The following is a 17,921-nucleotide window of genomic DNA, read 5'->3' as shown; positions in this document are numbered from 1 at the left end:
AATCCAGAAAGACCACATCCACCGGCTCTCCTCTATCCACCGCCCTAGACACATCCTCATAGAACTCCAGTAAATTTGTCAGACACGACTTCCCTTTAACGAAACCGTGCTGCGTCTGCTCTATCAAGCCATTCCCCTCAAGATGCCTCGCTATTTCCTCCTTGATGACGGATTCTAACATTTTACCTACAACAGACGTTAAACTAACCGGCCTATAATTCCCTGCCTTTTGCCTGGCACCCTTAAACAACGGCGTAACATTAGCCATTTTCCAATCTTCCGGCACTTCCCCGGAATCCAGCGACGTCTGGAAAATAACCATTAAAGCATCCACCATCACCTCTGCCATTTCTTTCAGAACCCTCGGATGCATTCCATCCAGTCCTGGCGACTTGTCCACAATCAGCCCCTCCAAACCACTTGCTGGTTGGAGCCATGAATTAGGGCACCAGACCATCTGTAACATCCCTACCCCACCCCAATCCACAGTATGATTTTATGGGTGGTCAGAGAGGTATCAGGTAGGTCACGTACCCATGGTCAAATTGAGCCCATAAGTGAGCAATTAGTGCCCAATTAAGGGCCTCATCACACAGCCACTCCAATATGAAGGGCAGCAGGAGAGTTTTAGACCCAACGTGTAGCCTAGCATGTTTAACCCGGTGTACTACTGGTCAGTGAAGAGAGGAGAGCGCTTTCTCCCCATGCCCCATGTCAAATGGAGGCCCACCACCCACAGTTTGGCTCTCCACATCCACACTCCTGCCTGCCCTGTCTAACATGCTTCCCATTCCCCTTCATTGGAGCCTGTCAGTCTGGCCCAAGCGAGAACATCAATGTACCTGAATGTCCACAACCATCACTGAATGCCAGCTCCGTAGCCAACCAGCAGTGGCCATCACTCTGCCTGACACTGTCCACATGCTAGCCTCCAATTGACCAATCATCTGAGAGGCCAGTTATCTTCCTGGAGTTGGATGGAGGTCCTGACTCATATTAATTAAAGTGCTATCACCCAAAAAATTCAAGTGGGGCAGAGCCAGCTAAGCAAAGGCAGGTTTGCTCCTGAAAATTATGCTGACGTGTGGGAAGCCTGCCTTCAACATAAAATGTAAACCCTTAATTCATTTATAATGTCTCTTCCATCTCACTTAGTGCTAGTCCACCTCCTTCTATGCACAGTGATGTTAAAATGTGACAATAGTTGCCTTCCTTCCTCCATCCAGCTAACAATGGCACTGAAGGGATTCAGGGAGACATTTGCCCACCTTTCTATTTTGTGCTCAAGTGGACAGAAGAGAACACTGAGGACTACAGAGAAGAAACATTTTGAGTAAATAAATGCGCTCAAAAACAATTACTACCATCACTTTGTTCTCTTTTCTTTCCTATGATTGTTTTTTGCTTATCATCCAAAATTGGTATTGCCCATCCCTGATCACACTTGGAAAGATGGTGGTGAACAGTCTTCTCGAATCACTGGGAGTCATATGATGTTGGTACACCCATAATGCTGTTAAGTACAGTGTTCCAGGATTTGAAGGATTAAAAGATGCCATCAAAGAAGCCTTGGTGATTTGAAGTGCGTTTTGTAGATGGTACACACTGGTGGAGGAAGTGATTATTGAAGGTGATGGATGAGGTGCCAGTCAAACGAGCCACTTTGCCCTGCCGGGCATTGAGCTTTGAGTGTTGTTGAAGCTGTATTTATCCAGACAATTGGAGAATATTCAACCACGCACCTGACTTGCACCTTATAGATGGTGGACAGGCTTTGGGAAGTCAGGAAGGGAGTTACTCTTTACCTTATCAATGTAATTAATGAGACATTGACAAACACCATTATGACAGAGTTACTGACTAACCATAATCATCGGTTCAATTAATCTATAGCAGATCCAGAAAAGACGCGAGAATTAATTTTTCGCTCCAATCAGCTCCCAAGCATGCTAACACTTAGCATATATTACGCCTCAATTTGCAGACAACTTATGCAACCTTGAAACCAGTACTCCATTCCAATGAACAACACCAAAACTTTGACACAATGCATTTATAGAAGGAACATAGCTGACAAATCCAAAAATAAACACGCTTTCTCACTTACGCTGAATGCAAAAGCACAGAATGTACTTAAAACACAATGACATGAATGGAAAGACTACACACAAGTCGTTCTATCAATTTTCCCCTTTACCTTCTTCCTTCAAGCACCAGCATCAACCTATCATTGGAAAGGCAAAGAGTACAGCATAAACCCTGGCAACAATGGGAAGTGAATACATTCAAAATAACTGACTTCCCAATTATGAGAGCTGCCATTGATATACAGTGGCACAAGAGGCGAAGGATATTGAAAAGCACTATTATGTATAGAAAAAAAACAAATTGTGTCAGCAATGATGCTGCACACAAACAATGTAGGACAGCATTGTGGAACTGGGCAACATAGGCTCAATCCCTGATGCAGAAGGTACAGTTAAGATAAAAGATCAGCCATGAACATGCTGAATGGTGGAGCAGGCTCAAAAAGCCAAATGGCCTACAGCTTCTATTTCTTATATTTTTTGTCAATTCCTATCAATTGTACACCATTAAAGGAATCACTTTAGCTCAATTGGCTGGCCAGCTAGTTAATGATGAAGAGCGACGCCAACAGCACACGTACTAAGGTTATTTATGAAGGCCCACCTTCTCAGCAGCACAGTAACACAATGGTTAGCACTGCTGCTTCACAGCTACAGGGACCTGGGTTCGATTCCCGGCTTGGGTCACTGTCTGTGTGGAGTTTGCACATTCTCCTCGTGTCTCCGTGGGTTTCCGCCGGGTGTTCCAGTTTCCTCCCAAAGATGCGCAAGTTAGGTTGATTGGCCATGCTAACATTGCCCCTTAGTGTCCTGAGATGCGTAGGTTAGAAGGATTAGCGGGTAAATGTGTAGGCATATGGGGGTAGGGCCTGGGTAGGATTGTGGTCGGTGCAGACTCAATGGGTGAGATGGCCTTTTTCAGCACTGTCGGGTTTCTATGATTCTCAACCTTGTCCTTTCCCTGAGGTGTGGTGATTCTCAGGTTACCACCAGTCAGCACCTCCCCCCACCTCCCTCCTTCAAAGGGCAGAGCAGTACATAGTCACCTAGGACTGTGGCGGCTAGAGGTTGGTTAATTCAGCTGGCTAGATGGCTGGTTCGTGATATGAAGTGATGCCAAAACGGTGTGGGGTTAAGTTACCACTAGACAGCTCTCTCTCTCTCAAACAGGGGGAGAGCAGTCTATGGTCCTACTGGACTTTGGTGACTTTCATTTTCATTTCACACCATCATACTCAAGCAATCATTTTACTTTTTAACGGAAGTGAAAATTGGAGCCTTTAAGAATAGCAATTGCTTTATTATGGGCAGATTTGAAATAGACTGCAGTGTGTTACTTTATTTATACCAGAAGCAATTCTGATCCTAAGACCAGATCAATGTGTTAACTTATCTTTGCTAAGCAAAACAGTATATTGCCATCAACTTTCTCTTCAACAACTGTAATACAGCATTTTGTTAATGAAACATCTGACAACAGTTTACAATTTTTAAAAACTTCTCTGACTTGCTCATTCTGCATATTTTTACTGCACTGACTGAAATTAAAAATATGCATTTGAAGGTTTTTAAATACATGGCTGCACTCTGAGGCAGAGTTCAAGTTGCACTCAAGAGACTTCAACATAATCTAGGCTGACAAAGTGCAAAATGAGGGATTGCTGTACTGTCAGATGAGACATTAAAAGGAAGCCCAATTTCCAATCTCAAGTGGATGTAAAAGATCCAATGACTCTATTCTAAAGGGCAGGAGTTCTCCTCAACTTGCTGACTGATATATATCCTTCACACAACTCCACTGAAAAAAGATTATCTGCTTTTCACATTGTTATTCGTGGGACCTTGCTGTGTGTAAATTGGTGGCCAGTTTTTTTTTAACTTGGCAAAAGTGCCTATAAGATGACACCAAGTCTCCTGCGGCCTGCCATTTTAAATATCCACTTTGCCCTTACGCTAACACCCTTGGTCTACTGCAGTTTTCTAATCAAGGTCAACACAACCTCAAGGAACAGCACCTTGTCTTTCATATTACAGCATTCCACAATTAAACAAAGAGTTCAATAATTTCAAACCAAAATGTTGCTGCTCCACACCAAACTTTGTTTTCTTTGCTTGTGTTCGTCTCTATTTTTTTTTTGGATGTCAGCTCTTCTGCCATTCACTTCTCCTCTAGGTCCATCTTTTGCTCCTTCACTTGTCCTCATTACTACACCACACCAACACTTGTCATTTAATATCTCCTGCTGCAGACCTTCCCCTTCATTTTCCCCCTCAGTGCCCCATTTTACCGCTTTAAAGTTAAGGCATTTCTAATTTTTCCCTAGTTCTGACAAAGGTCATGTTTCTCTTTACACAGATGCTACCAAGCCACTGAGTATTTCCAGCATTTCCGGTTTCATTTCAGAAGGATATGCCACAAAGGCTAGTGAAACTAAGATGACTGCAATGCAGCCTAAATGTTAATATGGGCCTGATGGTCCGAATGGACTGTAGATATGTTGTAATAGTGTAATTACTTCAGTGAAGCAGAGCTAATGTTTGTTTGTGTTTCACTCAGAGGGTGGTGAGTGAATGGAATCGGTTGCCATCGGTGGTGGTGGAGGCGAACTCACTGGGGTCTTTTAAAAGACTTCTGGATGAGTATATGGGATCTAATGGGATTGGGGGTTATAGATAGGTCTATGGCTTAGTAGGTATACAAGTGATCGGTGCAACTAGTGGGCCGAAGGGCCTGTTTGTGCTGTAGTGTTCTATGTTCTACGTTTCAATGATAGTAAGGAATTGGATCCCTGCTTGCCAAACTTACAGTAAGTTTCTATGATCCTATACAAAAAAAGGGCGACACGATACTAAACATGTCAGCGTTCAAAAGGCACAGGCATGAGGAGCCAAATAGTTTTTCTTCGATGTCACAAGTTTCCATCACTCAAAACTCTCTGCCAAATTATCTATCTACCATGCTTTTGGTCAGCTGTCTTGATATTTCCTCTGCCTCAGTGCCAAATGCTGTTTGATAATACTCCTATGAAGCACCTTGGGATATTTTATTACATAAAAGATGCAATGTAAAGGCAAGCTGTTGTACTTTAAATGTCAGGAATTGGACTGTCATAAAATCTCATCTGGTTCACTTAATGTTCATTAGGGAAAAAAAATCTACCATCTGTATCTGGCCAGGTTTACATGTAATTCCACACTCACATCAATCTAGTTGACTCTTAACTGCCCTCTGAAATAGCCTAGCCAGCCACTCAGTTGTGTCAAACCACGACAGAAAAGTTAACCAAGTATAAAAAACTTAGATGAATCACTTGGTTTCGACCTCAATATCAAATGTATGTCCTGCCTATTCACCCTGCTCCAAGTCCTTCTCGACATCTGGTGACTTGCGCCAAAATTGAAAGAGTGGTCCCACAAAATAATCAAGCACCAACCTGACGATAGTCATACACACCGTAGCACTCCATACAACAAACGTTCCAGACTCTCATCACTATACTTGGGAATAAAGGTGAGGCCAACCTCATGCCTCACCATCATGAGGTGAGGGCACAGAGAAACACACAATCAGAAGAGAGTAGCCTTGGGAGTCCTCAACATTACCTCTGGGCCCCATGTTTTATCTCAGGCCATCAGACTTCACGGACGATGAAATTCTGGTGACTTCCATCCTCCCTTATCCCAATAAATGACTAGTCTCCCTAGTTACACACCATTTGGAAGACACATTGAGGGATGCAAGAGTACAAAATACACTCTTGGTGGGAGGTTTTAAATTTCTTAACCATCAGTGGCTCAACATCACCACTACCAACCAAGTTCTGAAGTACACATCTGCCACAGTGAATCCACAGCAATTGATGAGAAAATCAAGAGGAGAAGAAACTCCACTTCAGTCCACATCAATATACCTGTTGGAGATGCACTTGGCCTAACAGTATTGGTAGAAGTGGCCACCACACTATCCTTGTGGAGGCCAAATCGTGTCTTCACATGGGGAACATCCCCCACATTTTGACTGGCACCAACACTGCAAAACGGGATAGATTCAGAATAGGTTTAGCAGCTCAAACCTGGGTACACACAAGACAGTAGGTCATGAGCAACAGTAGAATTGCACTTGCACACAAACTGCAACCTCAATGCCCAGCACAACCCCAACTCTACCATCATTAACATACTGGACCACACTGGTTCAATGAGGTATGCAAGAGAGTATGCCAGGAGCAGCACCAGGCATACCTAAAAATGAGCTGCCAACCTGGAGAAGCGACAACACAGGGCTACAAGCATACTAGAGAATAGACTGAGATAGACAAAACAAGCTCACAGCCAACAGTGTACTGTCACATCATGTCATGGATGGTGGGGGACTATTAAACTAGCTCAAGACTCCACAAACATTTTACTTCCTTTATTATGTGATGTGGGCATTGTTGGCAAAGGCAGCATTACCCATCCTAAACTGCTGTTGGACTTTGCTACTTGCTAGGCCATTTCAAAAGGAGAACAGTGACCACAACACCACACAACCTTGTCATAGCAACCTCTGCAAGACGTGCCGGATCATCGAGACGGATGCCATCATCTCACGAGAACACCATCCACCAACACGGTACATACTCTCGACTACCTGATGCGCTGCAGGAAAGGATGTCCCGAGGCATGGTACATTGGGGAGACATGCAGGCACTACGACAATGGATGAATGAACAGCATTCGACAATCATCCGGCAGGAGTGTTCTCTTCCTGTTGGAGAACACTTCAGCAATCACAGGCATTCAGCCTCTGATCTTCGGGTATGCGTTCTCCAAAGAGGCCTTCAGGACAACACAGAATCGCTGAGCAGAAACTGATAGCCAAGTTCTGCATATATGAGGACAGCCTCAACTGGGATCTTGGGTTCATGTCACACTATCCGTAATCCCCACAACTTGCCTGGGCTTGCAAAATTTCACTAACTGTCCTGGCTAAAGACAATACACATCTCTTTAACTTGTGCTTAACCCTCTCTCCACTCACATTGTCTGTACCTTTAAGACTTGATTTCCTGTAAAGACTTGCATTCCAACCACTGTTTTGTAAATTGAGTTTGTGTCTTTATATGCCCTGTTTGTGAACAGAACTCCCACTCACCTGGGTGCACTGTTTACAATTTTCAGGTGAAATGGCACGGTGGTTAGCACAGCTGCCTCACAGCACCAGGAACCTGGGTTCAATTCCGTCCTTGGGTGAGCTACTGTGTGGAGTCTACACACTCTCCCTGTGTCTGCATGGGTTTCCTCCTGGTGCTCCAGTTTCACTGAATGTGGCAATGCAGGTGGAGGTGGTGATCAAGGTGGCACATGACATGCTTGCCTTCATCTACCGGGGCACTGAGTTTAAAAATCGGCAAGTCATGTTGCAGCTTTATCGAACCTTAGTTACGCCACACTTGGAATATAATATTCAATTCTGATCGCCACACTAGCAGAAGGTTATGGGGGCTTTGGAGAGGGTACAGAAAAGATTTACCAGGATGTTGCCCTGTATAGAGGGCATTAGCTATGAGGAGAGGTTGGAGAAACTTGTTTTGTTCTCATTCGAACAACAAAGGTTGAGGAGCAACTGACAGAAGTCTACAAGATTATGAGGAGCATGGACAGAGTGGGTAGTTAGAAGCTTTATCCCAGGGTGAAAGTGTCAATTAGTAGAGGGCACAGGTTTTAAGGTAAAAGGGCAAGGTTTAAAGGAGATGCATGAGGCAGATTTTTTTTTTTACACAGAGGGCAATGGGTGCTTGGAACTCACTACCAGGGGAGATAGTGGATCCAGATATGATAGTAATATTTAAGGGGTGTCTGGACAAATACGTGAATAGGGTGGGAATAGAGGGATGTGGTCCCCGGAAAGGTAGGGAGTTTTAGTTCAGTCGGGCAGCATGGTCGGTGCACGCTTGGAGGGTCGAAGGGCCTGTTCTTGTGCTGTAATTTTCTCTGTTCTTTGTTCTAACAGAAAGGAAGATGGTTGTGATTGCTGGAGGCCAATCATCCCAACCAAGAACATCACTGTAGAAGTTCTGCAGGATGGTATCCTGGGCCTAACCTGATGCTGCATCAATGATCTTCTCTATATTATAAGGATAGAAGTGTTAACAGATGATTGTACCATGTTCAGTCTAATTTGCAACAGTTCAGTTGGTGAAGCTCAAATGTAACAAGGTCTGGATAACATTCAGCTCTGGCTGATAAATGTCAAGTAACATTCATGATGTGCAAATCCCAGGGAATGACAATCACCAAAAAAAAGGATTCTACCTCCCTTTGGTAATGCTGTTAAATGTCAATGCCAAATCCCAAAACATCAACATCCACATCCTCGGCTTACTGTCAACCGGAAACTGAACGGGACCAGCCATATAAATATAATGGCCACAAGTCAGAGGCTAGGAATTCAGTGCTTAGTAACTCACCTCCTGTCGTCCACTTTCTGCAACTCAAGTTAGGAGTGTGATGAAATACTCTCCTCAAGATTGGGGGAAAGGCAAATTGTGCGGAGGGTGTGGAGAGTCTGCAGAAGGATCTAGATAGGCTGGGCGAATGGGCCAGGAAATGGCAAATGGAATTTAATGTTGGCAAGTGTGAGGTGGTCCACTTTGGTAGGAAGAATGGTAGGAAGGACTATTACTTACGTGGCGAAAAACTGCAGCAGGCGACGGTGCAGAGGGACCTCGGGGTCCTTGTGCATGAGTCGCAAAAACCCAGCCTGCAGGTGCAGCAGGTGGTCAGGAAGGCGAATGGGATGCTGGCCTTCATAGCGAGGGGGATTGAATATAAAAGTAGGGAGGTCTTGCTGCAGCTGTATAGGGCATTGGTGAGGCCGCAGCTGGAGTACTGTGTGCAGTTTTGGGCGCCGCACCTGCGCAAGGATATTTTGGCCCTGGAGGGAGTGCAGAGGAGGTTTACTAGGCTGATACCAGAGTTGAGGGGGTTGAGCTATGAGGAGAGGCTGAATAAACTAGGCTTGTACTCGTTAGAGTTTAGAAGAATGAGGGGAGATCTCATTGAGACGTATAAGATGATGAATGGGATGGATAGGATAGAGGTGGAGAGACTCTTCCCGCTCAAAAAAGACAGTAGGACTAGGGCGCACAGCCTCAAGATAAAGGGGGGGGCGGTTTAGAACAGAGTTGAGGAGGAACTTCTTCACTCAAAGGGTGGTGAATCTCTGGAATTCTCTGCCCGTTGAAGTGGTGGAGGCTGCCTCGCTAAATATTTTTAAGAAGCGGGTTGATGGGTTTTTGATAAGAGAGGGGATTAAGGGTTATGGGGAGAGGGCGGGAAAGTGGAACTGCGCCACGACAGGTCAGCCATGATCTTATTGAATGGCGGGGCAGGCTCGAAGGGCCAGATGGCCTACTCCTGCTCCTATTTCTTATGTTCTTATGTTCATCTGGATTATTGCACGTCTAACAACACAACATGCTCAACACCATCCAAGACAAAGCAACCTGCCCATTCACCACCTTAAACATTTACTCCTTCCATCACCAACACACAGTGGCAGCAATGTGAACTCACTGCAGCAACACCCAAAAGCTCCTTTTGATTTATTTTTCTCACATGTATTAGCATAGTGAAAAGTATTGTTTCGTGCATGCTATACAAAGCACATTGTTCATAGAGCAGGAAAGGAGAGAGTGCAGAATGTAGTGTTATAGTCATAGCTCGGGTGTAGAGAAAGATCAACTTAATATGAGGTACGTCCATTCAAAAGTCTGACGTCATCAAGGAAGAAGCTGTTCTTGAGTCGGTTGGTACGTGTCCTCAGACTTTTGTATCCTTTTTCCAATGGAAGGTGGTGGAAGAGAGTATGTCCAGGTTGCGAGGTGTCCTTAATTATGCTGGCTGCTTTTCTGAGGTAGCAGGAAATGTAAACAGAGTCAATAGGTGGGAGGCTAGTTCGAGTGATGGACTGGGCTTCGTTCATGACTCTTTGTAGTTACTTGCGATGTTGGACAGAGCAGGAACCATACTAAACTGAGATACAACCAGAAAGCATGCTTCCTACAGGGCATCTGTAAAAGTTGGATAGAGTCGTAGTGGATGTACCAAATTTCTTTAATCTTCTGAGAAAGTAGCACCCTCCAAAACCGTGACCTCTATCATTGAGAAGGTCAAGGACAGTCGATGCATGGACATACCAATACTTGCATGATACTCTTCAAGCCACACACCAGTCAGCCCAATTTGCAACTTACTCGCTGCTCCTTCGCTGTTGCTTAGTCAAAATCCTGGAACTCCTTACCAAACAGCACTGTGGGTGTACCTGCACCACTTGTGCTGCAGCCATACAAACAGCTTTCCATCACCTTCTCAAGGGCAACAGATACTGACCTTCCATGCAAAGTTCCTATCCCATGAAATTATTTGAACTTCACCGGATGTACCAAAGAAAATTGCACTGTTGTTTGGCCACCGCAAAGTTGCAATTAAATCAAACTAAAAAGGAAAACTCGATTTATTAACTAAAAGCAGCCTTTGAAACTTATCAGCCCATGTGGGACAGATCCAAGCAGGTAAATTCCAGATCAACCTCAAAATGGGAGAACAGAATTATTTAATAGAGAAAATTATTTAATAAAAACTGATCATTTAGATAATCATATGAATCTCAAAACATACATTAGATGGAAAGAAATCACAAAGTTTTAGCCATTTAGATTTCCAAGTATCTATTTAGTCATGGCATGGAAGGAGGGGGGCCCTGTACAAACCTTTATTAATTAGAAGCCAATTTTTTTTTAACCTGTTACACAAATAAACGTAACAAAAACAGACCTGTTCGACAAATGTCATGAAAAATCTTCAACAACAAGGTTCTTGTGATGCGACCAGTTCTCCTGACAGATGAGTCCAACTTGTTCAAGGCCCAGTCAAATTGCATGGACTGTTTGGCCCGAACCGCTGTGCTTCCTTCATCTTTGGCAGGTGTTTTCTGCTCTGTGGCAACAGCATGCAAGTGCACACTGCTGTTCAGAGATCTGCAAAAGCTAAAAATTATAAATAGTTTTAGAGAGTTGCACACATTTACAAAAACTATCTTTAGTGCTGTCAAACATGCTCTTTTCAGATAGGTTCTCTTAATTTAGTGGTAAACTGGAAAACTAAATTGAGGTTCAGCAAAACTGGAAACCAATAATCAAGTTAGTTGAATTTGAGAAAAATCTTAGCAGAACCTCTGGTTCAATGGATCCCTGCCAGGCCTAGTACTTAGCCATAGTGTCAAGAATCCCCTGGATTTGTGTCTTCATTGGCAAAGTTAGCACATCTTAGACAAATCAACCATAGAGGCACCAACCAGACTGACCTCAGCATGCTTCTGTTTGCATCCAGTGATGAAAGAAAGCATGCACACAGTTTGGGAGGCAGTGGCATAGTAGTATTGTCACTCGATTAGTAATCCAAAGACCCTAGGCAAAGATTTGGGGACCTGGGTTCAAATCCTACCATGGCTGAAAGTGAAATCTGAATTCAATAAAATCTTGGAATTAAAAGTCTAATCATGACCATGAATTGTCAATTGTTATAAAACCCACCTAGTTCACTAATATCCTTTAAGGAAAGAAATCTGTCATCCATACCTGGTCTGGCCTACATGCAACTCCAGATCCACAGCAAAGTGGTTGACTCTCAACAGCACCCTACAATGGGGACAGTCAACTCAAACGCAATTAGGGATGGGCAATAAATGCTGGCATAGTTCATACCCGATGAGAAATAAAAGCTATTTGTTGAGGTAGAAAGCGTACGAAAAACTGTGCCTTAAACTTCCTTATTCTATTATTTCTAAGTGTTACATGCTCAGCCATATTTTACTGCCCAATATCTTTCGATCTGCAGTTAGACCCATTTATTTGGCCTATTTCTACTCATCAAATCTTAAATGAAAATTTGATAAATATCATAGGTGATTTCCATTGTTCAACATGATAGACTTGGTACAAGGCTTAATTTTGAGCATGTTAGCCCATTTATAGAAAATGCAAGGACACAAGTTTCATTTTCTATTACATTCAGTCCATAGAGCACAAGGTAAAAGCATTGGGAGAAACCTCGAGTTTCATAAAAAGATTCTGAGTTAGCTCTCCTAAATGGACAGATTAACCTTTTTCTGATGTTGCACTGCACAAACCATTCAATATTTACTTGATGTTTCATGCTGGTTGGTTACAGCTTTCTTCAGTAATGACCTTGGTCAATTCAAAATCTCTGCTGCAAATCACTTAATAACTCTGTGGCAGCCTTCTGCCTCACAAGATGATGGTTTGCGTCATGGTAATCAACTCTGTTCGTCTTGTGCAGTTCAGGAACCCCCATTCTGGCATGGCAGATTCTGATGCATTTGTTGTAATGTTAGATAGTGGGCTGAGAAGCTACATGATTCATTAGCCTTGGTTTTCTCAGGACCCTTTCTTGGATAGCTGAGCTTTTTGTTTCTCCTCGTCTTTTCCAATGCCCTTCCAAACAATCCCCTCCAAATGTCACAGATGTCAGCAACTGTCTCCCAGTTATCAGTATCAAGGTCCACCATATTCCTATGTCTCTTGCAGGTGTCCTTGTAATGGAAGTATGGATGCCCACGCAGTCATGACCCACTGGTCAATTCGGTTATACATGGCCACCATCTATCCGTGGCTGAGCAATAAGTGGATGGTGAAGGAATTAGCATATTCCAGGATCTTCCAAGTTGGTGACATTGTCCTGCCAAGAGATGGTGAGATACATCTGAGAGCAAAGATGGAACCCGTTCAGCCTTTTCTCCTGCCTAATATATGTTGCCCAGGTCTCGCGAATTTAAGCAAAAGTGCTTTGGATGCATACTTAAAGGACTTTGCAGTTTTATATTCTCAGTCGGTTTGTTATTGTGTGAAACTCTCTTGCTGAAGTTGGGCATTATGAGCAGTTGATTTTACCATCAAGGGACAAATTGCTGATTATTGTGAAACTTTGATATGTGCAACTATCAACAAGCTCCAGTGCCACATTGTTAATGCTGGAAAATGGCAGTGTGGCCGCATCATTGACCAGGACATTTGTCTTTCTGATGTCAAATGATTAAACTATACCTTTTTTTTTACAGGCATGACAGCACCTATCCATTTACCACTGCAGGTGCTCCACAGTATAGAATGTTAGTGCGGCATTATGTAGACTTGGCATTCCTTTGTCTCAGGTGTCAGACAAGCAAGGCTGGACAGCTTCTCGTCAGTTCTGTGCATCAGTAAACACCCTCTGTGATCTGAAGGCACGTGATAGCAGAATGTTGGTGCCAAAACACAAACCCTTTTGACTCCACTGTTAACCTCAAAAGATTCCGATGTTGCCCCGTCATAGCTGAGAAATCCAAGCAAGAACACTCAATGCACAAGGAGCCATGAGGAGTCAAATCCAACAGACTGCTCAGTGGTGTGCCAATAACTCCCGGTAACAACACTGCCAGAATATCCAGGTGTCCTTAAGCCCAGGGAACATCAGAGACATGTACGAAACAATCAGAAGGCAACATTTAAAAGAAAAAAGCTCCACTGAAAACAAAAGCAGGGGAGCTCAGTACCAAATGCCATAAACAGTTGGAGAAATGTATGGAACACTATCTTGAGTTGCACCCTAGACAAAGCTCAGTCACAGAGGGGGCTCCAGACACCACAGAAAGGCCACTTGTCATGGCCAAACTGGACCTTGAACTTAGTGGGGAAGCTGATTAAAGCAATTGATTTATCTACCATGGGCAAAACTCCAAGTGTGGATGCTACGCTGCCTGAACTGATCCAAGCATTGGAAACCAGCACGCCGGCAACATCTGCATGAACTTCTCTGTCTCTGTTGGAGGGAGGGGTGCTGTGTCCATGCCTGATATAAAGGTTATGATCTTATACAAGAACAATGTGACTCCAGTGATTACATCAACTCACGACACATCATCCTGCTGAACACCTAGTGAAATTCTTTGCCCATTTTGTCAGACTGTAGTTCTTGGCTGAACACATCCATCCAGAATCTGTGTGTAATTTCAGAACTAGAAGATCTACAACTGGTATGATATTCTCAGTCCAGCAGCTGCAACAGAAATGCCATGCTCAAAAGATGTCATTAGTATTTTTTAACTGATACTGACAATGGGAAAAATTACATCTGAATACCTTCCCATGGGCAAACCTTTATATAGTTACATCTACAATGATTTTATCTCATGATAACTCTGTCTTAGCATGTCTTCCGTCCAAGAACTATTCCCGTCTCAGAACAACTGATGTATTTAGCCTCATAAGTCTCACCAGTGTAATCTTGAGTTAGCAGCTAAAACAACTGTGACCAAGTCTAACAGTGCATTTAAGTCATTAGGAATCCAATTTACAATTAATCTGTCCTTGAAAATCTTCTCTCTCTTCCTGACAGTGCCCAATTTCACATTTATATGTCACCTATCATCATCAACTGCTTCATTATGAGATTCCCTGAATAGTTTCACATTAAGACGCTATTATCCAGCAAGAAGAAACTGAGAACCTAATAACTAGAGGACAAAAGGAAGAAAGACTGATTCATGACTTTGTTAATTTATTGTTCAGAAGATTAGAGGGGGTAGGAATATAGAAGAACATAGAAAAAAGGAAATCTCATTGGGTTGAAAATAAACAGTTCTAATCTATTTCCAGAAGATCATCTATTGGATTCAACTGGATCAACAATACATTGAAAACTCAATTCATGTGCACTGAACTGCTATTGCAAACACCATTTACGATAGTTTTCTGATCTCTGGTGAAATAACAGTACGATGGATGAAGCAGGGATCAGATGTTGTTGGAATAAACGTAGCAAATTTTACTGATGGATAGGACATGGGATGAGCTGGAATCATCTGCTTGTTGCACTGCTATCTGGAAATAGGAGGAATCTCAGTTTCCACTGACAGGTCTGTTTGATCAATCACTGACATTACCCTTCACTACATACCTGCCACCTCAGTTCATATTTGAATTTTCAACTCTAACATTTGACTCAGATGAGAATATCACATCACAAAATCCATGCAAAGCAGCTTGAACTGCGTCAAACAACTTCACATTCAGGGCTGTCAAGGTTTATTGATCTACAGCTTAAGCCGGGCATTCATCTGAGAAACTTGGATTTTAGAAGAGAATTTGCTTCACTGTGGACAGAAAGAGATCCACTCACCTGCTCCAAATTTCCTCAGTGCTGCCAATTTTCCCTCCTAAACACTCAGCAAATTTTTTCCTCTTTGTTACAAATCCATCTCATAGTTTTGTCCTGGCCAGAGGAAATTCTTCTATTAAATGTGTTCAGACATGAATAGAAACTGTTCTACTCTAAGGTATAAACACAAGCTACATTATAACTTAATTGCAAAAGGCCAGCTTCTATCCTTTCACAGCATTGCTCAGAAGGACGTTAGCCAGATTGAAGTTGATGTCCTCCAAAATCCCAGGTACTCAGAAATCAAAATTAGGACAGTTGCACTTGGAACCTGAATCACTAACCTTACAATTTGCTCACGTGCAGTTACGTGAACAGCACGCCAATGCCTATTTAAAATGACAATTCTTCACGTGTAAACAAGCAATGTGAACAAATTAGGGTGAGAGAGACCTAGAGAGACTAAAGTGTGTGGGAAGGAAAAAGGAATTGAATAGAAGCATAGAGGAAGAAGAAAGCATTGGTAAGTGGAATGAATGGGCTGGGAAAGAGGTTGGTGAGATTTATTACCAATTGCCCTGGCGGGGGAGCCAACGGTAGAATGAGACCATTGGGATTGCGGTTGACAAGGAATCAGTGAGCTCACTGAGTCACAGGCAGAAACTCCTGGACGGGGGTCAAGCATGGAATGGAGTAGAAGTGTGGGAAGGTCATAGAGTCAAGGAAGAGTATACATAAGGGGCAGATCATCTGGAGTGAACAGAAATCCCACCTTAATGGCATGAGCCAAATCTGTAATGGTAAATGAAAGATCAGAAAATTTACAATCCTGCCCCACTCACTCCACAACCACACGTCTGAATGTTGTCCCTCAGCCTCAAGGTCAGAAATCTGTCAGAAACGGCCAGCTTGCCGATTATCTCAAAGTTATTGTTTCTGTAATCGCTCCACCATCACTTTTTATTTTAATGTTAATTCGAGAAAGGGAATGAAGTGACGGAGACTCGTGGGAGGGGGATTGGAAACTGCAGTCAGTGCGTGGCCGAGAAGGAATTAAAAGCCGCTCAGTGCCCTTCACAGCAACCCCTCTCCCCCGGGTTAGTTACCCGGCCGGCCACAGACTCGCGGTGTCCCAGCCCCCGGGGGGTAAAGAGTGTCTGCCTCTAGCCCTCACTCACAGCCCTTGGCGGGGGGGAAGGGGGTGCCACTCACTCACCTGGTACAAGCGCCGCTCCGTTGTTGAGCAGCGACGCCGTTAGCCAGCTGCCTGTGTCCGGCTGAGAGGCCGGGGCGGAGGCAGCGAGCCAGCGGCAGCCGCGTGAGGAACCGGCCCGAACGGATGAGCGCCGCCATCTTAGCGGAGGGAAGGACAGGAGCACGAGGCTGCGCAAAGGTCACAGAGCCAAACTAACCGGCAGCAGGCAGGTCAGGGAGGGGGGGAACAGCAACATACCATTACTGTCAAACAGTTCACAACAGCATGACGTAAAGATATGTGAACTTGATATGAAATGAAATTATCGCCTTATATCACAGTTAAGCATCAGTTGTCACATTACTTGAGATTTCAAGCCATTATTTAACTCCAAAAGATTCACACCCCCCCCCCCCCCCGGGTACTGCTGGTAGAGTGTGTCTGGGTGACGGGCTGAAGGTTTTCCCGGAGTTGGGCCATCCGCTTCGTTTCAGAGCTGACTCTAAGGAAATGTCATCTATCCGCGAAACGTTGGCTCCAATCTCTCCCCGCAGATGCTGTCAGGCCTGCTGAGTTTTTCCGGCATTTTCTGCTTTTTTGTTTCAGATTCCAGCATCCGCAGTGTTTTGCTTTCAGCTTTTCTCCTGGTTTCAGTCTTGTCTCTCAGTGAGAGCAGAGAGATGGCCGATCAAAACTGCACGAACTGACAGTAACCATAGGAACCAAGCTTCTCCACTTCAGATTCTGCACTCTCACTCTCTGCATTGACTGGGAGTTGCTTGTCTGGCAGAACTAGGGGTCATAGTTTGAGGATAAGGCCTGAGGTGAAGAGAAATTTTCTGACCCAGAGAGTAATGAATGTGTGGAATTCGCTGCCACAGAATATCGTTGAGGCCAAAACATTGTCTGATTGCAAGAAGAAATTAGATATAGCTCCAGGGACTAAAGGAGTCGAGGGATTCGATTGGGGGGGGGGGGAGCGGGTAGACAGGATCAGGATATTGATTTTGATGATCAGCATGATCAAAATGAATAGCGGAGCAGGCTTAAAGGGCTGAATGGCCTACTCCTGCTTCTGTTTTCATTGTTTGACGGGGTGCGGGCGGTAGAATTATTGGAAAGGCTCAGCGGGGGAGACAGCTTCTGTGCAGAGAGAAACCAGGTTCATTTTTCAGATTAATGTCCTCTCATTAGGATATATTAGACCATCTTCTCCTAAAGATTGCCACAAATTGGTTTGCAATTCGCCTCTCTTCGGGCAAAGCATTGGTCACTGGGAGCAATGGGAACAATTTCATGCCATCTTCTCAAAATTGCACTCTGGTATCAAATTGGAAGCTGGTGGCAGCCAATTGTCCAGTGGGCCCATCTGAAACAATCAAATCACCAACAACCTGTCCTGGTCTGCCCATGATATATATATTTTAGTTAAGTCCTCT

At 43.9% G+C, this 17,921-nt stretch overlaps 1 protein-coding gene across 1 annotated transcript in view; it reads right to left on the bottom strand.

Annotated features, from left to right (window-relative positions):
* The window catches only part of lrpprc (leucine-rich pentatricopeptide repeat containing), a 133,554-nt gene extending 116,886 nt beyond the window's left edge, over window positions 1-16,668 (bottom strand). Inside the window, exons 1-2 of the mRNA XM_080200647.1 lie at window positions 16,504-16,668; window positions 10,908-11,119 (exon numbers count right to left, since the gene is read on the bottom strand). Coding sequence (XP_080056773.1) covers window positions 10,908-11,119; window positions 16,504-16,640 — 349 coding nt within the window. The 5' untranslated portion in view covers window positions 16,641-16,668. The remainder of the gene's footprint in view (window positions 1-10,907; window positions 11,120-16,503) is intronic.
* Window positions 16,669-17,921: the final 1,253 nt, after the last annotated feature.

Source organism: Carcharhinus amblyrhynchos, chromosome 12 (assembly GCF_965287045.1).
Source record: "Carcharhinus amblyrhynchos chromosome 12, sCarAmb.v2.hapA, whole genome shotgun sequence".
NCBI lineage: Eukaryota > Metazoa > Chordata > Chondrichthyes > Carcharhiniformes > Carcharhinidae > Carcharhinus > Carcharhinus amblyrhynchos.
This window is presented reverse-complemented; position numbering and strand designations above follow the sequence as displayed.